General features: G+C 48.9%; 3 protein-coding genes across 7 annotated transcripts in view; 2 read left to right on the top strand and 1 right to left on the bottom strand.

The window, feature by feature from the left end:
* The first annotated feature begins 43 nt into the window (after positions 1–43).
* AMT (aminomethyltransferase) lies at positions 44–6,060 on the top strand. Of its 4 annotated transcripts, XR_678948.4 has the most exons (10): positions 264–477; positions 567–734; positions 1,266–1,346; positions 2,496–2,627; positions 3,050–3,128; positions 3,433–3,578; positions 3,687–3,867; positions 4,864–5,019; positions 5,120–5,349; positions 5,471–6,060. XR_678948.4 is itself a non-coding variant. In XM_517018.8 (9 exons), exons 1-9 carry the CDS (start codon positions 388–390, stop codon positions 5,296–5,298), a joined length of 1,212 nt encoding a protein of 403 aa, XP_517018.2. In that variant the 5' UTR covers positions 44–387; the 3' UTR covers positions 5,299–6,060. The 4 variants fall into 4 exon arrangements, 3 of the variants coding, with proteins under 3 accessions (XP_517018.2, XP_016796585.1, XP_009443771.1); XM_517018.8 differs by having other exon boundaries at positions 44–477; positions 5,120–6,060; XM_009445496.4 differs by having other exon boundaries at positions 351–477; positions 581–734; positions 5,120–6,060.
* A 301-nt stretch (positions 6,061–6,361) lies between these two features.
* On the bottom strand, positions 6,362–10,640 carry TCTA (T cell leukemia translocation altered). The gene is made up of 3 exons (XM_516458.8): positions 10,203–10,640; positions 9,733–9,787; positions 6,362–8,023 (listed from the first exon to the last, which is right to left on the bottom strand). Exons 1-3 carry the CDS (start codon positions 10,423–10,425, stop codon positions 7,981–7,983), a joined length of 321 nt encoding a protein of 106 aa, XP_516458.2. The 5' UTR covers positions 10,426–10,640; the 3' UTR covers positions 6,362–7,980.
* Positions 10,633–27,611, top strand: part of RHOA (ras homolog family member A) — a 55,607-nt gene continuing 38,628 nt past the window's right edge. Inside the window, exon 1 of one of the 2 annotated variants that reach the window (XM_001163851.7) lies at positions 10,633–11,032. The gene's annotated coding sequence lies outside the window, so the exon portion shown is untranslated. The remainder of the gene's footprint in view (positions 11,033–27,611) is intronic. The other variant, XM_054681873.2, reaches the window with a different exon arrangement.

Genomic DNA, 27,611 nt, shown 5'->3' with positions numbered 1-27,611 from the left:
CCACCCCCACTTGACCTTACTCTCTTGAGGTCCTAAAGGTATGATTCAGACCTTTCAGCCCTTTCCAGAACTTTGACCCTCTGGAGACAGGGCGGTTCTGCAGGGGGCGGTCTAGCCCCTAGCTTTGTTCTGGGCAGCCCAATCAGCTCTGGATTGCCCGAGCTGCCCTGAAGAGTCAGCCGAAAGAGCCGGAGGCTGCTTCCCTGTGGTTGCGGGTTCCTGCATTCTCTGCTCTAAATCCCAGCCTGCCCTTGGGGCTGCCCACGCCCCCTTCAGATCCTTTGCTCCGGAGAGAGACCTGTCCGAGCAGAGGCCTGGACTACATCTCCCGGCGTGCCTGGCAGTGTGGTGGCCTCTGTGCGCCGTCTGCACTCGTTGCAGGCGACGATGCAGAGGGCTGTAAGTGTGGTGGCCCGTCTGGGCTTTCGCCTGCAGGCATTCCCCCCGGCCTTGTGTCATCCACTTAGTTGCGCACAGGTGGGATAGAGGGTGCTGATCTTGGAGGGTGGGGGAGGGAAGCGGCTGGGGGCTAGGGCCCTGGTGGCACTAAGCCCAGCCGCCCACAGGAGGTGCTCCGCAGGACACCGCTCTATGACTTCCACCTGGCCCACGGCGGGAAAATGGTGGCGTTTGCGGGTTGGAGTCTGCCAGTGCAGTACCGGGACAGTCACACTGACTCGCACCTGCACACACGCCAGCACTGCTCGCTCTTTGACGTGTCTCATATGCTGCAGGTGAGCCAGGGGAGCACACTGGCCACCTGATCAGGCCTTCCTCCCTGTTTACAGTGGTCCACCCCTTGGCTTTGTTTGCTGTGAACTGGATTCCAAGGACAGCCTTCTCAGAAGAGCTAGAGGTCATGGGGTTGTCATGGATAGGTCAATGGCCCCAAGGAAATGAGCTCAGAGGGTCTCATCATCTCATCCTTCTAGCTTGCCCCCATTAAGTGGTGTGCCTTAATGTCCCGGGTTTTCCAGGGCTGACACCCACTCTCATGTATTGGGCTGGATGTTGGTTTGAAAAGGGGTTATTTCAGGAAGGTGCTAGGTCCTGTCCAGTTCCCTGGCAGTCCCCCCACACAGAGTGACTGGGGGAGGTCAGGAAATCAGAAGGTGGTCCTTTGCCACGTGTAGAACCAAAAGACTGGTTAGTCACTTTGGGTGGGCTGGACTGCACTGTGGATGGCAGGGAGGATGCATCCTTGCTTAGTAGCCTTTTGGATTGTAGCTGTTGCAATGGCCTGAGGCTTTCAATCTCTTCCCCAGACCAAGATACTTGGTAGTGACCGGGTGAAGCTGATGGAGAGTCTAGTGGTTGGAGACATTGCAGAGCTAAGACCAAACCAGGTGGGCCCTTTTATTTCTGCTCTATGAGTTTTCTTAGTCATGAGCCAGCAAATGGGCTGAGTCCCTACCTCAGGCTTAGGGGCACAGAGATGAGTCAAACACAGCTTCTCAGGGCTTGCAGTCTTGGACAGAATCCCTGAGTCATTTCCAGAGACACAGACATTTGTAGGGAGGGGAATATCCCAGTCTTACTACATCAGGCTAGGAGGCCAGAAACCAAGGTTAATATGCTGCTCTCTGGCCATCCCTTCTGCTTAACCCCTGTCTATTCAACATGTGGTCCCTGGCCAGGCGACGTGACTCAAACACCTGTAATCCTGGCACTTGGGGAGGCCAAGGCGGGTGGATCACCTGAGGTCAGGAGTTCGAGACCAGCCTGGCCAACATGGCAAAACCTTGTTTCTACTAAAAACACAAAAATTAGCCGGGCGTGGTGGTGCGCGCTTGTAGTCCCAGCTACTCGGGAGGCTGAGGTTGCAGCAAGCTGAGGTTGCACCACTGCACTCTGGCCTGGGCGACAGAGTGAGACTCAGTCTAAAAAGAAAAATAACAACAACAAAGTGTGGTCTCTAAACCAGCATCTTTGGAGCTTGTTAGGAATATAGTCTCAGGCACTGCTGCAGACCTGCTGAATCAGAACCTTCATTTTAACAAGATCCCCAGGTGATTCATGTGACCCCCTCAACCTCAGGCTTTTTGTCCATCCAGTGGGGAGGCTAAGGAAGTTTTTTGGGGGCATTGCTATGGAGTACTTAGGAGAGCCTGGGATCATCAAGATGACCTTTGAAGCTTTTGTCCTGTGGGTTGCCACATGGGCTAAGTCGTCCCAGGTTTGGGTAGGTGAAGCAGCAGGTCCTAGGTGTCATAGATTAAGCGTCAGATGGGACTCTCAGTACAGAGTGGGGAGGGGTGCAGAGGTTGCACCAGATCAGGGAAGCACCCCAAGGTAGGGAGGGGATGAAAACTTACTTGGTGCATGAGGATCAATGACCTTGGACTTGGGCCCAGACTTGTACCTTGCACACCCTGAGTCCTTCACATTAGGGTTCATAACCTTTTGGTAACTAAGTGGGTCCAGGGTTGTGTCTGGCTCACCCTTGGCCTTGCCCTCCTGGACCTGGAAGCCAAAACGCTCCACTTTGGTCCTAGGGGACACTGTCGCTGTTTACCAACGAGGCTGGAGGCATCTTAGATGACTTGATTGTAACCAATACTTCTGAGGGCCACCTGTATGTGGTGTCCAACGCTGGCTGCTGGGAGAAAGATTTGGCCCTCATGCAGGTATACCCCCTCTGTGTTCTAGACACCTTGTCTTCCTTGTTCATAGAGCAGTATCCTTGTTGTCCAAGACAGGGTTGGCACAGACAAGGGACCTGGAAAATGGCTCTTTCAGTGAATGAACAGCTATGAGACTCAAGAGCAGGCCCTCTCTGGAGCATGCCAGGGTTTGGTGGTGGGGGATTACCAGGCATGGGGAGGGGGTCTTGGCCCCTCTGGTGTGAGGTGGCAGAACTGGGCTTGGGTCATCTCTATCACTTAGTAGCTATGTGACCTTGTAAGATGGGAACCAGCCTACTACCTTTTTTTTCCCTCCCTCCTCCTCCTCCTCTCCACTGTCCTACTACTGTCCAGCTCTGCAGCGTCCAGCCCATGGTAGCTGCTCAGTAAGTGGCCCCAGATGCTCTTGTGTTTCTGTCTTTTAGGACAAGGTCAGGGAGCTTCAGAACCAGGGCAGAGATGTGGGCCTGGAGGTGTTGGATAATGCCCTGCTAGCTCTGCAAGGTGAGAGGGCTGGGCTGGGGTTGGAGCCAACCTTTGCCTTCCTGGCTTCATTGACTGCTTAGCACAGAGGCCATACCAAGAAGAATGTGTGGAAGGTGTGATATTTGTGTGCCATAATTTTAAGTTTGGTATCTTGCCCTCCTCCTACCTACCACAAGGCTCCATGGGCTAGGGACAAGGGCATCTTCTCCCACTTGCAGAGTAAGACATGCTCAGGGCTTGTTCTGGTCCCTGAATAAGGCTTTAGTCCAGCTTTGAGGGATGCTGGGACCTGGATACTTGGTCACTGGCTCCCTGGGCCCAGGCCCCACTGCAGCCCAGGTACTACAGGCCGGCGTGGCAGATGACCTGAGGAAACTGCCCTTCATGACCAGTGCTGTGATGGAGGTGTTTGGCGTGTCTGGCTGCCGCGTGACCCGCTGTGGCTACACAGGAGAGGATGGTGTGGAGGTGTGTCAAGAAGTGGTGTGGGGGCAGTACAGGGCACAAGATGCATGTGAGGGGTTGGGGGTATGTGGTACAGGGAGCTTCCCATCTGCCCTCTGGTGTTTCATACAGATCTCGGTGCCGGTAGCGGGGGCAGTTCACCTGGCAACAGCTCTTCTGAAAAACCCAGAGGTGAAGCTGGCAGGGCTGGCAGCCAGGGACAGCCTGCGCCTGGAGGCAGGCCTCTGCCTGTATGGGAATGACATTGATGAACACACTACACCTGTGGAGGGCAGCCTCAGTTGGACACTGGGTGAGCTGGGCCAGCACTAAAGGATAGGGTCCTGGAGGTCGGGGTGACCCTTGATAAGACTAGCCAGCCCATGACTCATCCAAAGGTTATGTAGCCTGAAGCCTTCCTGAGCCTCCCTTCCCTGAAGGTGCCACTGTGGCTTTGCCCATTAGAAACTGCAGATGTTGGCCGGATGCGGTGGCTCACATCTGTAATCCCAGCACTTTGGGAGGCCGAGGCGGGTGGATCACGAGGTCAGGAGATCAAGACCATCCTGGCTAACATGGTGAAACCCTGTCTCTACTAAAAACAAACAAAAAAAAAATTAGCTGGGCATTGTGGCGGGCGCCTGTAGTCCCAGCTACTCGGGAGGCTGAGGCAGGAGAATGGCATGAACCTGGGCGGCGGAGTTTGCAGTGAGCCGAGATTGCACCACTGCACCTCCAGCCAGGGTGATAGAGCGAGACCCTATCTCAAAAAAAAAAAAAAAAAGAAAGAAACTGAAGATGCTGCCGGGCATGGTGGCTCACACCTGTAATCCCAGCACTTTGGGAGGCCAAGGTGGGTGGATCATGAGGTCAGGAATTTGAGAATAGCCTGGCCAACATGGTGAGACCCTGTCTCTACTGAAAATATAAAAATTAGCCAGGCGTGGTGGCGGGTGCCTGTTATCCCAGCTACTCGGGAGACTGAGGCAGGTAAATCGCTTGAACCTGGGAGGCAGAGTTTGCAGTGAGCTGAGATCGTGCCACTGCACTCTAGGCCTGGGCGACAGAGTGACTCCATCTCAAAAAAAAAAAGAAGAAACTGAAGACGCTCGGCAGGTGGGCAGCATGGCCTCCAGGGGATAGGAGGTGGTTGGTTGGCTGACGGCAGTGAGGGGAGGAATAGAGCCTGGAGTAGCCCAAGCAAAGGGGCCTTGATGCTAGATAGTGTGTTACTTGAGGACCTCATAAGGACCTCCTGTGGCCAGGGCTTCTATGGGCTGTGGCTTATGTCTCATGTGTCATTCTCCAGGGAAGCGCCGCCGAGCTGCTATGGACTTCCCTGGAGCCAAGGTCATTGTTCCCCAGCTGAAGGGCAAGGTGCAGCGGAGGCGTGTGGGGTTGATGTGTGAGGGGGCCCCCATGCGGGCACACAGTCCCATCCTGAACATGGAGGGTACCAAGATTGGTAGGTGGACCAGGGAAGCTGGGAAACCCTTGTCTCTTCCCCAGGAGGGTGGGGGCACTGGCAGGGTGGTGCTGATGCGTGGCTTATGCTTGCTTGACAGGTACTGTGACTAGTGGCTGCCCCTCCCCCTCTCTGAAGAAGAATGTGGCGATGGGTTATGTGCCCTGCGAGTACAGTCGTCCTGGGACAATGCTGCTGGTAGAGGTGCGGCGGAAGCAGCAGATGGCTGTAGTCAGCAAGATGCCCTTTGTGCCCACAAACTACTATACCCTCAAGTGAAGCTGGCTCAGGATGGGGCTGTCCCTTCCAGGAGTTTTGCCCCTACAAGGGGTTAGTCAAGAAGCTGAGGCAGAACTCACTGGGGGTGGGCAGTTAAGGTGGAGGCTGATTCTAATTGTCTGGTTGAGGGGCCACACCACCTATTCCCCCCACCTAACTCATGCCATTCCAGCTTCCTTCAGGACCCTGCTTCTGAGTGACGGACCAGCTCACACAATGTCTTGTTTCAGTCCATGATCCCACTGACCTACTCTTGCCTGCTGGAGGGTAATGAGAAGCTTTGGTTCTGCCATCTCTCCCACTCTGCCAGGTGCTGGCTGTGGAGCAAAGGCTCACCTTTGTGGGGAGGATAAAACCTGCCCAACCTACCTCACCATGGTTTTTCACATTGCAAAGGGTAATAACATGGGCAGTGCGGACTTAGGCTACCCCCTCCAGTTTGCTTTCCGTAAATGCAAATTGTCCCTACTGCAAGTCAGGAATGATTGCTGACTCACAGTAGGGCTGCTATGCCTGTGTGTAAACTCGGGGATGGCTGAGGGAACATAGACTCACTCTTCCACATTCCCAAGTTGGTCTAGTGTGCTGCCCAGTAGCAAACCATGGCAGGCTCACCACCTGTTCTGAGCTCCAGGGCTGCTGTAGGGCAGGGTGGGCTTCCTCCTAGACTTGCCTTACCCTGGGCTGATCTTTGCCCCTGGTATGCATTAATGGACTCCACTGAATCCTGAAAAAAAAATTAAACTTCCTTCTTACTTGCCAGTCTCTAGCTTCATTGTTCTCTGTTCACAGGGTTCCTGAAATGCCAACCCAATGCCTGCCTTCCTGGCCTCCAAGACGAGCTTGGAATAGGTTCTCCTTGAAAGGGGCCAGTCTATAAAAATGGAGATATTGCCCCTGTTGGGCACCCCATCCCTGCTCCTCCAGGGAGCTGCATCACCTCTCCCCTCCCTGCAAGTTATTGCATCTGGGTCCCAAGGGGCAACAGCTTCCAGGATGTTCCCTCTCTCACTGCCCCTGTGCATGCACACCCTTGTTCTGTCTGAATAACCACAACAACCGATGCACTTCCGTGTTTAATAAGCCACATCCTCAGTTGAGCCTGGGGTGAAATGTGAGATCCTGACTCTGTGCAGTAGTATTAGTGGGTGGGCCAGGGGCTGTGAATAACATCATCCTCAGTACAGCCGCAATTCCAGGGCCCCTCTACCACAAAGATGGCTTAGGCAAAGGCAGCCAGATGGAAGTATGATATCCAACAGGGAGGAAGTAGGCAGGGGTCACTAAAGTGGCTGGTGGCCCAGCAGATGGAAACAGAAGTATGGCCCCGAGGGAAGGAGGCAGGTCCAGGGCTACAGTGCTTTCAGGTACTGGTGTTTCTATAGGGGCATTTGCCACCCACATCTTTGGAAACTCCCCTGGCCTATTGTGACATGGCAGGGCTGCCTGGTTCTTGAAGGTAGAGAAGATGCTAGTGGGGAGGAGCTGAGCCTGTGACGTGCATTTGTACCAGGTCCAGATGGGAAATGATGAGGCTGCAGGCTATGATGGGGCCACTGTGCACTAAATGCTTGGTACCATCCTATGAGAGAACAAGGTACAGACCCACATTCCCATAGGCACTTAAGCAGTGGTGGATAGGAGGCTACCCCAGGGGTTCAGCTGTCCTCCTTCAGGTAATCAGCTTACCCCCAAGAAGGACTGAGAGGAATATGAGTAGGACAGTTGGCAGATGACAATTTCCTTTGCCTGGCTCACGGGAGAAGTCTGGTTGGGCCAGGTATGTGGGTGTTTGGTGCCTCCATCTGGATAGTGCCAGCAGGTACACCACCCTGCCTTATACCTGAATGGCCAGCTAAATAACCATAGAGCTTAAGGTCTGGCTCAGGTCAGGATTCCCTGGCTCCTTGCCAACAAAGCAAAACCAGAGATTCAGAAAACTCAGGGCCTAGGAGAAAACAGACCTGCCTTACAAACCCCAGAGCTGGTCAACCTCAGGCTTCCTCTCAGGAAAAAAAAATTTTTTTTTGAGATGGGTCTTGCTCTGTTGCCCAGGCTGGAGTACAACGGCGCAATCTTGGCTCACTGCAACCTCTGCCTCCCAGGTTCAAGCAAATCTCCTGCTTCAGCCTCCTGAGTAGCTGGGATTACTGGTGTGTGCCACCACACCCGGCTAATTTTTGTATTTTTAGTAGAGATGGGGTTTTCACCATGTTGGTCAGGCTGGTCTCGAACTCCTGACCTCGTGATCTGCCTGCCTCAGCCTCCCAAAGTGTTGGGATTACAGGCGTGAGCCACCATGCCTGGCCAACTCAGGAAAAATTTTTATGGGGTCACATCTTGGGGATGGGAAGAGGGACAGGAAAAGAAACCTAAGACAAAAGAACTGATGGTCTTCCCAACCCAGAGGCTCCCTGAGTTATCACCCCTGAGAGAGGAAGAACACAATCTCTCTCCTTAAGGCACCCAGATAAGAGTACAGGCAAACTCTTCACTTGCCCAGTGCCTGGGTGAGGGAGCAGGGTTAAGAGGCAGAAGAGGCCCAGCCCTGTAGGCACTGGGTACTCCCTGCTACCAACTCTGAACCCCCGGCAGTTGTCCCTGAGGTCTGGGGAGTAGCAGAACCCAGTGTAGAAGCCAGCAGACCCAGTGATGCCCTTGGAGACCCTCTGCTGCCTTCCCTTATTCTCTGTGGGTTTTGAGAGGTTCGTTTGCTGCCATTTCCCTGAAAGTGATGGAGAGAGAGAAGAGAGAGTGGTTATTCCATGGGCAGAACAGTTGCTGAAATTGGCTCTCCCGAGCTCCTTCTTGGGGGCTGAGCTAGGCTCAGTAAGGTCACATAACAATCTAGACCTCTCTGCTGATCTCCCACAGCCCACCTTGGGCCCAGCACCTTCTCCCTGCAGACTCATTCTTCTTCCTGGTTCTCCATGTTAGTACGGCATTGCCATCCTTCTCTAGTTTTTTTATTCTTTTTATTTATTATTATTGTTATTACTTTTCTTTTTTTGAGACGGAGTTTCACTCTTGTTGGCCAGGTTGGGGTGCAATGGCAAGATCTCAGCTCACTGCAGCCTCCACCTCCCGGGTTCAAGCAATTTTCCTGCCTCAGCCTCCCAAGTAGCTGGGATTACAGGCGCCCGCCACCACACCCAGCTAATTTTTGTATTTTTAGTGAAGATGGGGTTTCGCCATGTTGGCCAGGCTGGTCTCAAACTCCTGGCCTCAGGTGATCTACCCTCCTCAGTCTCCCAAAGTGCTAGGAACAGGCGTGAGCCACCATGCCCGGCCTGTTATTTTTTTTGAGACAGAGTCTCACTCTGATGCCCAGTCTGGAGTGCAGTGGCGTGATCTGGGCTCACTGCAACCTCTGCCTCCTGGGTTCAAGTGATTCTCATGCCTCAGCCTCCCGAGTAGCTGGGATTACAGGCGTATGCCACCATGCCCAGCTAATTTTTTCTATTTTTAGTAAAGACAGGGTTTCCCTATGTTGGCCAGGCTAGTCTCAAACTCCTGACCTCAAGTGATCCGCCCATCTCAGCCTCCCAAAGTGCTGGGATTACAGGCATGAGCCATGGGGCCTGGCCTCTTCTCTAAGACAGAAACCTGGGCAGTGGCAGCCTTTCTAACCTCTAGCCCTAACTCTTGGACCCCTTTATCTACTTGCCATGAAGTAGGCATTTATAAAGGCAAATTAGATCAGACCACAGCCTTGCTGAGTTAGTCTTTCAATGGCTCCCAGGGTCCAACAAGCTCTCACATTCAAGCTCCAGCATCACAGTCTTACCTATTCTAATATGTCACCCGTATTCTTCCCTCTTAGCCTTGCTCAATCCATTGCCTTTGCTTGGTACACTTTGTCACCCTGTGGCATTTGATCTCGGCTTAGGTGTCTTTCTTGGGAGAAGCCTTTCCTGACCACCCTTGCCCCATGCACTGCTGCCCTCCCCTAATAAATCCCTGGCTCCCCATGAGCAGGGCCCGGGTTGTCTTTGTTCTCTGGGCCTCGTGTGGCCCCTATCACGTGATAGGGGCCCAGAGATTACCTGAATGAATGCCCTGATTAGTGAACGCATGTTTTGCAGAAGAGGAGGCTGACCCTGATGAGGTCAATGTGCTCAGGACAGAGATTACTGCCTTCCCAACTGAGGGGATTGTGCGGAGTGGAATCCAACAAACCTGTCATTTCATCTCTCTGAAATTATGACAATACCACCACCTATCCTACAGGCTGCTGAACAGCATGATGATGGACTGTCCAGACCTTGGTGTCACCCTAACTTGAAGCCTGAGCTCTACGTGCAGACTTGAAGCTTGCTGCAAAGGCCATTAAGCTGGTGGGCTTATAGCCTGAGAACTCCCCTCTCTGTCACCAGCACAGGAGTGTCCTTGGAATGCCAAGCATGGGGTTGCGGTATGGACAGATTTACTCACCACGAAGGGAAATGCGTGGAGCCATCAGGCGTGGATCCATTCTGACCACCCAGACCTGGAGGCAGAAACACATCCAGAGCTGCAGAAGGCTGGGGTGGGAATCTGAGCAGGCATCAGCCCAGGTCAGGTTACAGACCACTGGTATTGTTTGGTGAAGTCTGGTGAGGGTCCTAAGGGACTAATGGTATTGCCAGGTGAGAGTTCTGAGGAACAGATACAATGTGATGGGTGGACTGGTGGGGATTCTGGCGTAAAATGGTATGGTGGCATGAGTCAGGGCACAACGTTAAGTTCTCCCATCCAAGTACCTGGCTTAGCTTCCGAGGTCAGATGCGTTCAGGGTGGTAAGGCCGTGAACCAATGTTAAGTTCTGATGAGCCTCTTGCAGGATAGTGGGGAACCCAATGGTACAGTAGGGAGAGGGTGGGGGCGGGGGCGGCCAGCCCACAGAGGTTCGTAGGAAGCCTCACCTGGACGGTGATACAACCCGGTCACTGTATTCCCGTAGAACCCCCACGCCAGCTGGATGCCCAGGAGACTTAACACCAACCACAGCAGCAGCAGCTTGAAGAGGGTCACGCGCATGTCCTGCGCCTCCCACTCCCGCAAGAACTCGCTGCCTAGCGCGCCCAGCGCGCCCAGCACCGTGGCCGGCAGAGCCTGCAAGGCCTGCCCAGACCAGGACTCCGCCATGACTGGCTCTCGCCCCACCCGGGGTACTGTCACCGTAGTCCCCACCACGCACGCGTGTGGTCTTCCGGGACCAGGCCCGTTAGTGCGCACGCGTAAACCCAGCCAGGGTGGGGCCTACTTCGCGTGCGTGAAGAGTTGGCAGTTCGGGGAGGAGTATTAAAACCGCGCACGCGCACCTAGCCCCACCCCACTTGCTTAAGGGATGAGTGACTCCGGGAGTACAAAATAGCAACCAGGTCTTTTATAGCCCCGGAGTTCCCGTGATGCCCCACGCGGCTGCAATGATTGGTTAAGGGTTTTGCTTTTAGGGCGTGGACGGGCTCCTGAGCAATAGTGGATGAGCTGTGAGTGCGCGCGCGTGCGCGGGGCCGCGACCTGTGCCGGCTCGAGCCCGCTGGGCACTCGGGGGCGCGCACGTCGTTCCCCGCCCTCCCGCCGCCGCCCGCCCTCGCTCTCTCGCGCTACCCTCCCGCCGCCCGCCGTCCTCCGTCGGTTCTCTCGTTAGTCCACGGTCTGGTCTTCAGCTACCCGCCTTCGTCTCCGAGTTTGCGACTCGCGGACCGGCGTCCCCGGCGCGAAGAGGCTGGACTCGGATTCGTTGCCTGAGGTGAGCGGAAGGGTTCCCTCCAGGCGCCGCGGGGCCCCAGGCCCGCCCGCCCGCCCGGTACTCTTCCGGCCGGCAGGCCGCCGCCCCGCCGCGGCGGCACCCCACCGGCTGCTAGTGGCCGAGCCGCCCCTGGCCCCTGACCCTTGACCTGACTCCCAGCCCGGGCCCCGCGCCCCGCGCCCCAAGCGGCGACCCCGCCCGCGCAGTCCCCGGAAGCGCGCCCGGTAGTCTCCTGTGCCCCTTCCCCCGCCCGGCCGGGCCTGGTGGAGCCCAGACTGCCCGCCTGCCCGCCCTCGGTCCCCGGAGCTTCCTCTCCCAGCAGCGCCGGGCAGGGCGGGGGCTTTGGGCTGGGCCCCGCGACCGCGCAGTGTAGCCGGCCGCTGAAAGCGCGCGTGGCTGTCGGAGTTGAAATGGGAAAGAAACTCTTTACAACTCCATTTTGCTTTTCACGTTTAACGAGAAACGAGAATCACTGTTTTATATTGATTCAAGTCCAGTTACACTTTGGGTAGGTTTTCTTTTAATACAGACTTGTTGGAGACTGTGTAAGTAAGTAAAAGATTGTATTGAACGCTTAGGGGTATGATCTACGGCCATACCACCCCGAACGCGCCCGAACTCGTCTGAAAGCTTTGGGGTCTGTATTGAGTGGAAAAGGGGTATTTTCCATTTGGAAAAAAAAAAACAACACACAAAACTGTAAATGATTTAAGCGATGTTGCATGAAAATAGATGCAATGTTGCTTAGTCGAAGTCGCTGTATTGATTAGGAATGATCTAAACATCTGTACCTTAGTTACTGATTGGATCTACAGTTACGGGTCGTCTTCATTGAATAGCGCTATTCGCATCCAAGTTGATTTGTTCACAAACCTTGTTTAGTAGTTTACGGTGGAAAATTGGAATCCTTTTTACCTCCAAGTTCGTTCCACTTGTGTTTTTTAATAGTTCTGATTTTAAATTTTTACCTCTGTTGTTGACTTGTTTGGTTCTTTTTGTCTTGAAGAAAGTCTTAAACGTTTCTTGCAGGTGTGTAAGTAGATATTTCACTCTGCCTTTCTGAAGGAGAAAAATTGAAAAACCAAAAAACTTCCATAATTTAAAATGTTGTATGTGGAGAGAATTTTTCAACCACTTAGTATCACCCAGATGTGTAATGTGTACCATGCGGATGATTGTCACCTTAGATGTGGCTAGATTGGCGGAGATACTGTTTTGAGCATTTGGCACAAGTGACATTGGACTGAAAAACTAGTTTTTAATTGTAAAGAATGACTTATTGAAGGATCTCTGGATAACTTGTCTTAATTGGTTCCATCTACTTTTGTGGAGCACTGATGGCTCTTGGGGACATTAAATATATAAGGTGCACCTTGGTTTGAGTTAAAGTCTAGTGCTAGATTTATCCTCTCTGTTCTCATAAAAATCTGTGTTGGAGGGAAGAAGAGAGTAGGAATACTGTGTAGTTCTTGAGTTTTAGATCTAAGAGGAATCTTTCAGGACTGGTTGTCCAACCCCATTTGCAGATGAGCAAACTGAGTCCCAGAGACTTAAGTAAATTTCCCAAGGTTACCTATCTAGTCAGGAGCAGACCAGAACTGTCTGCTCTGTTAAGGTATTTTCCATTTACTCCCAAGCAGTTGGCCTCCAGAGTCAGCTAAAATTCAGGACTTCCAGCTTATTCCATTGTTTCTTCTTTTAAACCTTGTTGATGGTGAATAATTTGGGAGAAACTGTTCATTTGCCAAAAAATTTCGGTTCATTAGCTTACACAGCACTCTCCCCTTGTTAACTGGATGGTCCTGCCTTCAATTGAGGGAGATAGATGAATGTACGAGGGTCCCTGGTTGGCCTAATCATGGCTTTAAGTGTTTGGATTTTTTTTAAGGGACAAACTTCTAGAGGAAGGCCTACACTTTACTGCTTCAAAACCAAGATATTTAGGTCAGGCTAAGATATTTTTAGTTGACTGTGGGCACTTTTGACTGTTGATTTGGGGTACTGCGTGTATCAAGTAAACAATTCCCTGTGCACATGCATGTGGTGGTGGTGGAGTATTTTCGTAGTCTTGATTTCTATCCATTTGTCAGTTAACTGCTTTTTAAAAGTTTATTCTGGTCATATGGGGGTGTAAGTTATTAGGAGAGTAAAAACAGGTAGCTCTTCAAGTGTTTCTTGTCCATGAGGGTGGAGTCCATGCAGTGACTGGAGAAGGTGCTAGTTTGTGTCTTTTTAATTGTCTTAGAGAGCTGAGAGATATATGTTAACTCTGAGAAGAAAGACTGATCAGCTTCTAAGAGAGCTAATTTGAAGCTGCTGGCCTTCTGTAGACAGCACCTTGGGTTTAATTGCATTGTGGTTACTAGTGATTATGATAAATAGTACATAGTCACTGGATTTTAAAATTGGCCATATAGTTGTAGTTTTATATTTATTTTTATTTTTGAAATGGAGTCTCACTCTGTTGCCCAGGCTGGAGTGCAGTGGCGCGATCTCAGCTCACTGCACCGTCTGCCTCCTGGGTTCAAGTGATTCTCCTGCCTCAGCCCCTGGAGTAGCTGGGACTACAGGCACCCACCACCATTCCTGGCTAATTTTTGTATTTTTAGTAGAGACGGGGTTTCACCGTGTTGGCCAGGCTGGTCTTGAACTCCTGACCTCAGGTGATCCGCCTGCCTTGGCCTCCCAAAGTGCTGGGATTACAAGGGTGAGCCACCACGCCCACCCGTATTTGTAGTTTTAAAAGGATCCTGGCAGGGCGCGGTGGTTCACGCCTGTAATCCCAGCACTTTGGGAGGCCGAGGCGGGCGGATCACGAGGTCTGGAGACCATCCTGGCTAACACGGTGAAACCCCGTCTCTACTAAAAATACAAAAAAAAATTATACGGGTGTGGTGGCGGGCACCTGTAGTCCCAGCTGCTCTGGAGGCTGAGGCAGGAGAATGGCGTGAACCCGGAGGCGGAGCTTGCCGTGAGCTGAGATCGCGCCACTGTGCTCCAGCCTGGGCAACAGAGCGAGACTCCGTCTCAAAAAAAAAAAAAAAAAAAAAAAGGATCTTAAGTATTTTGTTTGACTCTGCCATTTAGTTTATTCCTTTGTTTACCTGGCCAATGGAACTGTTTGCTTGTAACTACACATTAATATAACTAAATTTTGAACTTAATGTTACATGCCTTGCTGTACTTGGGGCTCTTTGGGGACATGCTCATTTGTGGGATTAAAATTTCCAAGACGGTTTGAAGTTTGTAATTACTATAAAATCCCTCATCTTTAATCTGTGGAGCTGTAGTATTAAGTGAAGGCCTTGGTATGTTCATAATTACGATAGTCATGTGACTGAAAATCAGGCACTGAAGCTGCTCGTTCTGGGTGTTGGTCTCAGTTTATTGATGCTTCGTCCAAATACATTTTTATAGCTAATAATAAAGAAAAACATCAAATACCCTTGCTAAATTGCAATCAGTATGCAGTTTATGCCAAACTTAGCTTGATTTCATTTTTTTAAGAGGATGAGTATGTATATTTAAGCATATGTGTGTGTATATATGTATATATACTTGTGTATACGTATATATGTGTACATATACGTATATATGTATATATGTGTGTACATATACGTGTGTGTGTGTGTGTGTGTATATATATATATATTTTCTCTTTTGAGACTGAGTCTCACTCTGTCGTCCGGGCCGGAGTGCAGTAGTGCCATCTCGGCTCACTGCAACCGCCGCCTCCTAGTTAAGTGATTCTTGTGCCTCGGCCTCTGAAGTAGTTGGGAGTACCAGCATGCGCCACTGTGCTCAGCTAATTTTTGTATTTTTAGTAGAGACGGGGTTTCACCATGTTGGCCAGGCTGATCTTGAACTCTTGACCTCAGGTGATCTGCCCCCCTTGGCCTCTGAAAGTGTTGAGATTGCAGGTGAGAGCCACTACGTCTGGCCATATTTAAGCATATTTATGATAGTATCTTAAATTTAAGTGAAGGGAAAGAGGAAAACATACACAGCCAATGAAGTAAGTTTGAAGTGGAGTGAAAGGAAAAGTTGGAGGTCAAAAGAGATTAGAGAGGTGGGCAGGGGCCAAATCATATAGGGCCTTTAGGACATGGGAAATTCTTTGGATTTGTTCTGAGATTAGAAGTCATTTAGATATTCTTTAGAAAGGGAATGACATGATCTGATATTAAAAAAAAACTAGAATCACTGTGAGTAGGAGTAGATCTAATTCCATTCTGACTAAATAGTAAACTAATATGATAATTTGGACAAATATAAAAAGGAATTCCTGGCTGGGAGCAGTGGCTGATGCCTGTAATCCCAGCACTTTGGGAGGCCGAGGCAGGTGGATCACTTGAGGTCAGGAGTTTGAGACCAGCCTGGCCACATGGTGAAACCCTGTCTCTACTAAAAATACAAAACATTAGCTGGGCGTGGCAGCAGGCGCCTATAATCCCGGCTATTCAGGAGGCTGAGATAGGAGAATCACCTTAACCTGGGAGGCGGAGGTTGCTGTGAGCAGAGATCCAGCCATTGCACTCCAGCCTGGGAGACGGTGCAAGACTCAAAAAAAAAAAAAAAAAAAAAAAAAGGGAAAGGATTTCATAATATTAATTTCCTTGACTTAGTGACTTCTGCCTATTTTATTTGAAGTCATTGGTTCTTCTCTTCTCTTCTCTTGAGACAGGGTCTCACTGTCACCCAGGCTGGAGTGCAGTGAGTGATCTTTGTTCACTTCAACCTCTGTTTCCCAGGTTCAAGCGATTCTCGTGCCTCAGTCTCTAGAGTAGCTGGGACTACAGGTGTGTGTGTGTGACCATGCCCGACTAATTTTTGTATTTTTAGTAAAGACGGGATTTCACCATGTTGGCCAGGATGGCCTCGATCTCTTGACCTCGTGACCCCGTGACCCACCCACCTCGGCCTCCCAAGGTGTTGGGATTACAAGCATGAGCCACCAAGGATTTGTTTTTAAAATTTTTTTGCTTTATTTTTTTCTTCTTTTTTTTGTACTAGAGATGGGGTCTTGCTATGTTGCCCAGACAGATCTTGTACTCCTGGGCTCAAGTGGTCCTCCTGCCTCAGCCTCCCAAAGTGCTGGGATTACAGATGTGAGTCAAGCGATTCTCGTGCCTCAACCTACCCACTAGCTCGATTACAGGTGCCATCCACCACCTGCCCACCACCCTTGGCTAATTTTTGTATTTTGTATTTTAGTAGAGACAAGAATTTTACCATGTCGGCCAGGCTGGTCTCAAATTCCTGACCTCAGGCAATCCACCCGCCTCAGCTTCCTGCTGGGATTACGGGCGTTGAGCTACCCTGGCCAAGATTTTTAATTTCTGAAGCTTATAGCTGCTCTAAAGCACAAGGATTCAGTCCCATGATTTAAAAAAGTTGCTTGTTTTGACTTCAAGTATATGGTTGAGCATTCTAACTTTTGTTATGTATACATTTTTATTTTACTGTATTTTTCTAGCCTTTGTATCCTAGTCTGTATGTTGCAGATGAGTTGTGATTCTCTGGTGTCTCTTCCATGGACCTGGAGATCATATGCTCTACTACTGGGATTTTTTTTTGTAACTTTGTTTGGGATATAGGCTTTGAGAGGTTAAGGAAGTAAATTTAAGATGGATATTTAATGTTGTAACACTTTGTTAATGCTTTTTTCTACAAGATAATTTTATTATGTGATATGGCAGCTTTGTTGGAAATACCTGTTTTTTTTGTGTGTGTGGAAAATTTCTTTTCTGGATGAAATCTCTTGTTTAACTTTTCCAGTTATTCATAATGAAGCTCTGTTTATCTTTTGAAGATCTTAAGTTCAGAAACAGAAGGCAGGCTGCATATGGTGGCTCATGCCGGTTATCCCAGCACTTTGGGAGGCCGAGGTGGGTGGGTCACCTGAGGTCAGGAGTTCGAAACCAGTTTGACCAACATGGTGAAACCCCATCTCTACTAAAAATACAAAAATTAGCCGAGTGTATTAGTGGGTGCCTGTAATCCCAGCTACTCAGGAGGCTGAAGCAGGAGAATCCCTCGAACTTGAGAGGCGCAGGTTGCAGTGAGCCAAGATTGCTGCACTCCAGCCCGGGCAACAGAGCGAAACTCCGTCTCAAACATACACACAAAAAAAAAGAAGGAAAGAAAAGGAAGGCAGTAGAGTATCTTATTTAAGAGCATGGATTCTGGAGAGAAACTGACAGTTAAATACTAGCTCTGACACTTGATGGCTTGAGACCCTTGGCAGTAATATGTCTCCTTTGTAATTCAGTTTTTTTCTTCTGTAGAAAGGGAATGGTAAGGAAGCGCCATGAGATTTCAGTGAGAGAGAAGCACTTACCTCAAGTGCCAGACATGTAGCCCTTCAACTAACTTATTTTATTTATTTATTTTTTGAGATGGAGTTTTGCTCTTGTTGCCCAGGCTGGAGTGCAATGGCGTGATCCCAGCTCACTGCAACCTCCACCTCCCGGATTCAAGTGATTCCCCTGCCTCAGCCTCCCGATTAGTTGGGATTTACAGGCATGTCACCATGCCCAGCTAATTTTTTTTTTTTTTTTTTTTTGAGACACAGTCTCGCTCTGTCACCCAGGCTGGAGTGCAGTGGTGCAGTCTCGGCTCACTGCAACCTCCGCCCTCTGAGTTCAAGCAGTTCTCCTTCCTCAGCCTCCCAAGTAGCTGGGACTACAGGTGCGTGCCACCATGCCCGGCTAATTTGTGTGTGTGTGTGTGTGTGTGTGTGTGTGTGTGTTTTACTAGAGACGGGGTTTCACTTTGTTGGCCAGGCTGGTCTTGAGCTCCTGACCTTGTGATCCACCTGCCTTGGCTTCCCAAAGTACTGGGATTACGGGTGTGAGCCACTGCGCCTGGCCTTTTTTTTTTTTTTGGAGAGATAAGGTCTTGTTTTGTCATCTAGGCTGGAGTGCAGTGGCACAGTCATAGCTCATGGTGGCCTCCAACTTTTGGTGTCAAGGTATCCTTCCGCCTCGTCCTCCCTAGTAGCTGGGACTACAGGTGTATGTGCCACTGCACCCAGCTAATATTTTTACATTTTGTAGAGATGGAGTCTTGCTGTCTTGCCCAGGTTGGGTCTCAGACTCCTGGGCTCAAACAGTCCTCCCACCTCAGACTCCCAAAGTGCTGCAAGTACGGGCATGAGCCACTGAGTCCAGCTATCTTCAACTTTCACTATTCAGGTTACAGTTTGTAGTACCTTTTTTCGGGGGTGGTGGGAGGGTAGTGGGAGTAGCACCCTAAGATTTCTTGGAATAAAACAGGGCTTACTACTTGGTTCCTGGTACTTAAGAACAGTGGTTCCTAGACTCGACTGTTCCCAAACTTGGAATCCAGTTCCCCAAATTGGAATCACCTGAGGTTTAATTACCTTCATGGAGGTTTAATTTGCATACAATAAAATGCACATACTTTAAATGATAGTTTGATAATTTTTTTGTTCTTATTTTTTTTAGACATAGGGCCTTGTTCTGTCACCCAGCTGAAGTGCAGTGTCGGAATCATGGCTTACTACATCCTCGACCTCCTAGGCCCAAGAATTCTCTGCTTTAGCCTCCCGAGTAGCTGGGACTGCAGGTGTGAACCACCACGCCTGGCTACATTTTTATTTTTTAATTTTTTTTTTGTAGAGGGGTCTCACTATGTGCTCAGGCTGGTCTTGAACTCCTGGCCTTAAGTGATTCTCTCGTCTCAACCTCACAAAGCCCTAGGATTATAGGCATGAGCCACCACAAACCTCCAGTTTGATAAATTTTGATGAATGTGTATACCCAAGTAATTGCCACTCAGTCGAGTTAAAGAGCATTTCCTCAAGGCTTTAAATTTTTATTTTTATTTTTGAGACGGAGTCTTATTCTGTCATCTAGGAGTGCAGTGGCGCAATCTTGGCTCACTGCAGCCTCTGCCTCCCGGGTTCAAGTGATTCCCCTGCCTCAGCCTCCTGAGTAGCTGGGACTACAGGTGCGTGCCACCACACCCAGCTAACTTTTTTTATTTTTAGTAGAGATGGGGTTTCACTCTGTTAGCCAGGATGGTCTCGATCTGATCTTGTGATCCGCCTGCCTCTGCCTCCCAGAGTGTTGGGATTACAGGCATGAGCCACCGCGCCCGGCAGGTTGCTTTTTTTTTTTTTTTTTTTTTTTTAATGAGATGGAATCTCGCTCTGTTGCCCAGGCTGCAGTGCAGTGGCACGATCTCAGCTCACTGCAACCTCCGCCTCTCGGGTTCAAGCGATTCTTCTGCTTCAGCCTCCCGAGTAGCTGGAACTACAGGCACCCGCCACCACGCCCGGCTAATTTTTTGTGTTTTTAGTGGATACGGGGTTTCGCCATGTTGGCCAGGCTGGTCTCAAAGGCCTGACCTTGTGATCCTCCTGCCTCGGTCTCCCAAAGTGCTGGAATTACAGGTGTGAGCCACTGCGCCTGGCCTAAAGTTTTTTAGACTAGTTTTTTTTGTTCATTTGTTTTATTTGCTTGGCTTTCTAGAATATGACAAGTTTTGGTTTGTTTTTGAGACAGAGTCTTGATCTGTTTCCCAGGCTGGAGTGCAGTGGTGCTATCATGGCTCACTGCAGCCTCTAACTCTTGTGCCCAAGTAATACTCCTGCCTCAGCCTTATGAGCATCTGGGACTACAGGCAAGCACCACCATACCTAGTTAATTAATTTAATTTTTATAGAGATGACGTTTTGCCATGTTGTCCAGGCTGGTCTCTAACTCCTGAGCTCTGGCCTCGCAAAGTGGTGGGATTATAGGTGTGAACCACTGCACCCGGCCTAGTTTTTTATTTTAAGAAATATATATACTTGGTAAAAGTAAAATCCTGCAATAAGGTTTACAATAAGCATATATAAATTCTTAGCCAGCTCACTGGGAGGTACCTAATGGTTCATTTTTCTTTGTCAGTTTTACTAGATACGCATTGTCTTAGAGGCAATGTAAGTTTGGAATTAGGCCAAACAAAGTCAAATCCTGATTCTGTGCATCCATTGAAGGTTAACCTTATAATATTTACATTTTGAGATAAATGATTTCATGCTCTTATTTAGGAAACTTGACGGTATGTTACCTCAGGGATTGTTCCTTGCCTGTCTTTCCCCAAAGAACTTGAGTTTGAAGTGATTTTCACTTGGCAGTAAATTGAAGGTTTTCTTCATTGCTTACCACCATGTGCCTTATTCCTGCTGCTCTTGATCTCCAAGTGCCCTTACTGCTACAGAAAGGAAAGCTCTTGAACTAAGAGCTTGGCAGCCACTTGATCAGGATGGCCAAATAATGGCAGTACAGGTTGAGCATCTGAAATGCTTCAAGATCCTTTTTGGGCGCTGGCATGACATTCAAAGGAAATGCCTAGTGGTGCCTTTCAGACTTTCAATTTTTGGATTTGGGATACTGAACCAGTAAGTATAATGCAGATATTCCAAAATCTGAAGAAATTCTGAAATCTGAAACATTTCTGGGCCCAAGCATTTTGGATAAGCAGTACTCAACCTATACCAGGCTCAAGTTCATTATGGACAGATGGATGGATGGTAGTTTGGCCCTTTCATCAGGAATTTCCCATGCAGTCAGTAAACAAAATAAACAGCTCTATGTTTTCAACTTCATTTCCTCAATTTTTTTTTTTTTTTTGAGACAGAGTTTCATTCTTGTTGCCCAGGCTGGAGTGCAGTGGCCCGATCTCCACTCACTGCAACCTCTGCCTCCCAGGCTCAAGCCACTCTCCTGCATCAGCCTCCCCAGTAGCTGGGATTACAGGCATGTGCCACCACGCCTGGCTAATTTTTTTTGTATTTTTAGTAGAGATGAGTTTTTGCCGTGTTGGCCAGGATGGTCTCGAACTCCTGACCTCAGGCAATCCGTCTGCCTCGGCCTCCCAAAGTGCTGGGATTACAGGCATGAGCCACGGCACCCGGCCCTGTTTCCCAAAAGTTTAATGGTGTTTCCTCTGTGCTATGCAGTCTTGGTTGTGGGTGAAGTTGGGGTTGATAGGACAGGTTTCTACCAATTGCACTGAAACAGTTTTGGGGTTTTATTTTTTTATTTTTATTTTGATACAGAGTCTCACTCTGTTGCTCAGGCTGGAGTATAGTGTAGCATCTTGGCTCACTGCAACCTCTGCCTCCTGAATTTAACCGATTTTCCCACCTCAGCATCCTATGTAGCTGGGATTACAGGCGTCAGCTGCCATGCCCTGCTAAGTTTTGTATTTTTCGTAGAAATGGGGTTATCGCCATGTTGGCCAGGCTGGTCTTGAACTCCTGGCCTCAAGTGATCCACCTGCCTCGGCCTCCCAAAGTACTAGGATTACAGGCGTGAGCCACTGTGCCTGGTCGAATTCTTGACCTACTAAAAGTATCCTAACTGGTAGCTTCACTGCTATGGTGCGCAGCTGATCTGACTGTGGTGCACAGCTGATTGTGAAACCATTTTCTTTTTAAAATCTCTGTGCCACAAATTGGTTATATGTTTCTTTGCTTCTAGAAATTTGTTTTTTTCAACAATTTATTTGAGCACCCAACTAGGTGCTTGTGCCTGTGCTTGTCCGAAAATGGTGAATAAGACGGATATGTTTCTTACATTAATGGAGTTTCGCAAGTAGAAACTTTGGAGGAAAATTATGTGCTCTTACTTTAGACAACTCTGTAAGTCTGATTGGCCAGTAGCACAGTTCACAGCAGTTCAGAAAAATGCATGCTTGGGGCTGGGTGCAGTGGCTCACGCCTGTAATCCCAGGACTTTGGGAGGCCGAGGCAGGCGGATCATGAGGTCAGGAGATCAAGACCATCCTGGCTAACATGGTGAAACCCCGCCTCTACTAAAAATACAAAAAATTAGCTGGGCATGGTGGCACGCGCCTGTAATCCCAGCTACTTGGAGTCTGAGGCAAGAGAATCACTTAAACCCAGGAGCTGGAGATTGCAGTGAGCCGAGATCATGCCACTGCACTCCAGCCTGGGCAACAAAGTGAGACTGTGTCTCAAAAAAAAAAAAAAGAAGGCATGCTTGGGTGAGAAGGTGGTGTAGCCTGTGTTTAAGAACATAGAAGATGGACTGGGCGTGGTGGCTCACACCTGTAATCCCAGCACTTTGGGAGGCCGAGGCGGGCAGATCACTTGAGGCCAGGAGTTTGAGGCCAGCTTGGCCAACATGGTAAGACTCTGTTTCTATAAAAAATAAAAAAAATCAGCTGGGCATGGTGGTGTGGGCCTGTAGTTTCAGCTGCTTGGGAGGCTGAGGCAGGAGAATTGCTTGAACTCGTGAGGTGGAGGTTGCAGTGAGCTGAGATTGCGCCACTGCACTCCAGCCTGGGCAATACAGCGAGAACCTGTCTCAAAAAAAAAAAAAAATTAAAATAACAAATGCAGTAAAAATGTGAAAATTAAGTCATGTCCAGAGCTATGCTGTGTAGATTCTATTCCTTGGATAGTTGAGAAATGGAAGAAAGCTTGCTGTAATCATCATTCTTTCTTTTGCAGAATGAGCTCTTTGGAGAATTATGAGGTAAAATTATAATTATTTTAAGTATGATGAATTAGTCTTTTTTTTTTTTTTTTTTTTGAGATGGAGTTTCGCTTTTGTTGCCCAGGCTGGAGTCAGTGGCACAATTTCGGGTCACCACAACCTCTGCTTCCCGGGTTCAAGCAATTCTCCTGCCTCAGCCCCTGGAGTAGCTGGGATTACAGGCATGCGCCACCACGCCCAGCTAATTTTCTATTTTTAGTAGAGACGGGGTTACTCCATGTTGGTCAGGCTCGTCCAGCACTCCTGAGCTCAGGTGATCTGCCCGCCTCAGCCTCCCAAAGTGCTGGGATTACAGGCGTGAGGCACTGTGCTCAGCTGAATTAGTCATTTTTAAGGCCATGATTGTTTTATCTCCATGGAAATTTATTCATTATCCTTCCAAAATATTGTAAAGATCTTGATCTGATAGAAGCAGCATAGTTATCGAGTTGAGTTATTTCTACTTCTGTTTCTTGGCTGGAGAATTGTTTTGTGTCGGCTTATAGTGATTGGCTGATAAATGTGTTTATAATGCATTCATTATATCCTAGCACCACCTCAAAACACTTTTGTGGTTTATTATATGCCAAAAGTAAGCTCAAAATTGTGCAAAGAGGGAGATTTGCTATGAATGTAAGAAAATAAGTATTGTAAAATGTGTAGTTCATAAACAGGTTATCAAAATTATTCAGCTAATTTGGGTTGTAAGAATTTTTTTTAGTGTCAGGGTCTTGCTCTGTCACTCAGCCTGGAGTGCAGTGGCACCATCATAGCTCACGTTATTAGCCTCCAACTCTTGGGCTCAAGTGATTCTCCCCCTTCAGCCTCCTACGTGGTTGGGACTACAGGCATGCAGTACTGCACCCAGCTATTTATTTGGTTTTTGAGACGGGATCTCACTCTGACACCCAGGTTGGAGTGCAGTGGTGTGATCACAGCTCACTGAAGCCTTGACTTCCTGGGCTCAGGTGATTATTCCACCTCAGCATCCCCAGTAGCTGGGACTACAGGCACAAGCCGCCACGCTTGGTTGGCTAATTTTTGTGTATGTTACAGAGACAGGGTTTTGCCATGTTGCCCAGGCTGGTGTCAAACTCTTGGGCTCAAGTGATCCATCCGCCATGGCCTCCCAAAGTGCTGGGATTATAGGCATAAGCTACCTTGCCTGTCCGTTTTCATATTTTTTTAAGAGATGAGGTCTCACTGTATTGCCCAGACTGGTCTCCAACTCTTGGCTTCAAGCAGTACTCCTGCCTCCCAAAGTGCTGGGATTGCAGGTGTGAGCCACCGCACCTGGTCAGGAGTTTTACATACTATGCGTTGTTACTTGTAGGTCTTGTTTGGAAAGAAGTAACTTCCTAAGGTCAATTCAGAAAAGAAGGGTAGTAACTTAGAGGAAGTAAATTTGAAGGCCCTAGTGTCTAATATTAGTAATTTGGGCTTTTGAAAGTTTCCTTTCTAAAAGGTAGGAAATTAACTTTTTTTTTTTTTTTGAGACGGAGTCTCTGTCGCCCAGGCTGGAGTGCAGTGGTGCAATCTCAGCTCACTGCAAGCTCTGCCTCCCGGGTTCACGCCATTCTCCTGCCTCAGCCTCCCGAATAGCTGGGACTACAGGCGCCCGCCACTATGCCCGGCTAATTTTTTTGTATTTTTAGTAGAGACGGGGTTTCACCGTGTTAGCCAGGATGGTCTTGATCTCCTGACCTCGTGATCCGCCCGCCTCGGCCTCCCAAAGTGCTGGAATTACAGGCGTGAGCCACCGTGCCCGGCTGGAAATTAACCCTTTTATATACCATCCCCCCACCTCACCTTTTTGGCTACAATCTTGCTCTGTCACCCAGGCTGGAGTGCAGTGGCATGATCATAGCTCACTGCAGCCTTGAACTCCTGGGCTCAAGGGATCCAGCTACCTCAGCCTCCTGAGTAGCTAGGATTACAGACGCATGGCACCAAGTCCTGATACAGTCTTCTCTGTACCAGAACAAAGTATTCAGTGATTCAAGCTCACATAGGCATGAAACAGCACTGAAAGACGAAGTGCTGTAGGAGTTGAGGGATAAAGAAGAATTTATAGTAGAGTAGCCAGGAAGCCACTGAGGCCTCTGGTGGTGAGGGTGTAACTCTTGGCCTTTAAAATGAGGTTTAGGGGAAATGTTATGAGTAGTGGGAATCAACCCTTGGCCTGAACACAGATAATCTTGTTTTATCTCCTTATAGAAACAGGAGGTGGTGGGGGGTGGCCAGTTTTGGTTAGACTAGGGAAGATGTTGGGGGAGAGGGGGGCAGTATGCTTCTGTAGTTTCGTTTTTTTTTTTTTTTTTTGAGATGGAGTCTCGCTCTGTCACCCAGGCTGGAGTGCAGTGGCGCGGTCTCGGCTCACTGCAAGCTCTGCCTCCCGGGTTCAAGCGATTCTCCTGCCTCAGCCTCCCGGGTAGCTGGGATTACAAGCACGTGCCACCATGCCCAGCTAATTTTTTTGTATTTTTAGTAGAGACGGGTTTCACCATGTTGGTCAGGCTGGTCTCGAACTCCTGGTTCGCCCGCCTCGGCCTCCCAACGTGCTGGGATTACAGGCGTGAGCCACCATGCCCAGCCGCTTCTGTAGTTTCTTGAGTTCAGATTCCAAGATGGATTTTTGCATATGTATTGCTTTATTTCTTACCCCCTTGATGTAATCTACTATATAAATCTTTCAAAGTCCCTACATTTAAAAATTTATCTTGTTCGAAAACATAATAGTTTGATTTGGTAAATTCAAACAGTGCAAAAGGATATATGGTCCCTAGAGGTACCTGTTGTGTTTCTTGTAGACCAGCGCATGTAATCCCAGCACTTGGGGCAGCTGAGGGCAGCCCAGGAGTTCTAGGTCGCAGTGAGTCATGATCACTCCACTGCACTCCAGCACTGCAGCCTGAGTGACAAAGCAAGACCCTTTCTGGGGAAAAAAAAAAAAAAGGTCCTGTGTATTATTCTAGAGACAGTCTATACATATACCATTGTCTATTGGTGAATATTGTACACCTCTGTCAAGCCCTGTTTTGTATATCTATGTATCCCGCCATTACACTATGGTATGATAGCATATGACATATTTGGCACCTCACTTTTTTCATTTAATAATCTTGTCTCAGAGATCATTTGTTAACACACTTTTTTTTTTTTTGAGACGGAGTCTCGCTCTGTCGCCCAGGCTGCAGTGCAGTGGTGCGATCTTGGCTCACTGCAAGCTCCGCCTCCCAGGTTCACGTCATTCTCCTGCCTCAGCCTCCCGAGTAGCTGGGACTACAGGTGCCCGCCGCCACGCCCAGCTAAGTTTTTGTAGTTTTTAGTAGAGACGGGGTTTCACCGTGTCAGCCAGGATGGTCTTGATCTCCTGACCTCGTGATCTGCCTGCCTCGGCCTCCCAGAGTGCTGGGATTACAGGCATGAGCCACTGTGCCCAGCCTTTTTTTTTTTTTTTTTTTTTTTTTTGAGACGGAGTCTTGCTCTGTCACGCAGGCTGGAGTGCAGTGGCCCAGTCTCAGCTAACTGCAACCTCCGCCTTCTGAGGCAGCAATTCTCCTGTCTCAGTCTCCCAAATAACTGGGATTACAGGCGTGAGCCACCAGTATTAAAGCCCTGTAATAATACTGTAATACTCAGACAGCAAAATTCTTTTTTTTTTTTTTTTGAGACGGAGTCTCGCTGTGTCGCTCAGGCTGGAGTGCAGTGGCATAATCTCGGCTCACTGCAAGCTCTGCCTCCCGGGTTCACGCCGTTCTCCTGCCTCAGCCTCCAGAGTAGCTAGGACTACAGGTGCCCGCCACCACGACCAGCTAATTTTTTGTATTTCTTTTTTTTTTTTCTTTTTTCTTTTAGTAGAGACGGGGTTTCATGGTGTTTTAGCCAGGATGGTCTCGATCTCCTGACCTCGTGATCCACCCGCCTTGGCCTCCCAAAGTGCTGGGATTACAGGCGTGAGCCACCGCACCCTGCCAGCAAAATTCTTTAAGCCCCCACTGGGGCTTAACATCTATTGATGCTACTGCCTACCCTTTCACTGCTCCTTACCTTTAGTTTATCACTGTAATTACCCCCTTTTATGTATTCTCCATTTCTTGTTCTGTCTCTCATTTTATGTTACCTGGCAAAATCTCAGCCGTGGTTTAGATCTTACTTTTTTTTTTTTTTTTGACAAAGTCTTGCTCTGTTACCCAGGGTGGAGTGCAGTGGTGCGATCTCAAGGCTCACAGCAACCTCCGCCTCCTGGGTTCAAGCAATTCTCGTGTCTCAGCCTCCCGAGTAGATGGGGCCACAGGAGCGCGCCACCACACTTGGCTACTTTAGTAGAGATGGGATTTCACCGTGTTGGCCAGGGTGGTCTCAAACTCCTGACCTCAAGTGATCTGCCCACCTCAGCCTCCCAAAGTGCTGGGACTACCGGTGTGAGCCACCATGCCTAGCCTAAATCCTACTCTTTACCTATTCTGTGCTTTTGACTGAATGTAGCGAAAGAAAAAATTCACTGACTTGTCTCTCTTTGAACTCATGGACCCTTGACCTCAAAGGTGGCTGCTTTTAGCACTGCCTAGCAGTCCCGCTAAGATTCCTTAGTCCGTTTATTCTCCTGCTTTTAGGATAATATAGCACCATGTCCTTTGGCTCAAATCTCCTGTTCCCTTTCCTTGCCTCTATCAGCTGTTATGATCTTGCTTCTTACTTATTTTTCTATTCCTGTGGATCAGTCCCTTGGGAGTCCATTGTTCTATCTAAGGTCAGCCCTTCCACTTGCAAGCTAAATCTCATTCCCCTCTAATCTCGTAATGTTGCTCTAGCAGTTCTCTCCTCTCCTGCATCATAATTTTCTGCATACAGTCTGTTGGTCAGATCTTAATACCCCACCTAGCTGCAGTGAATGCTGGGAAATGTAGTCTTTATAACTGGCAGCCGTGTGACTATGAAGGGGAAAGCTATTGAGGCAGATAGGCAGTCTCTGCCATACTTTCAACGCTTATTTTTTTTAAAAAAACAAAAACCAACTCTTTTGGTAAAAATTTTACTGAGATATAATTCATATATCACAC

The sequence above is a fragment of the Pan troglodytes genome, chromosome 2 (genome assembly GCF_028858775.2).
Source record: "Pan troglodytes isolate AG18354 chromosome 2, NHGRI_mPanTro3-v2.0_pri, whole genome shotgun sequence".
In the NCBI taxonomy this organism is placed as follows: domain Eukaryota; kingdom Metazoa; phylum Chordata; class Mammalia; order Primates; family Hominidae; genus Pan; species Pan troglodytes.
Note: the sequence above shows the minus strand (reverse complement) of the source record. Positions and strands in the feature narration are given on the sequence as shown.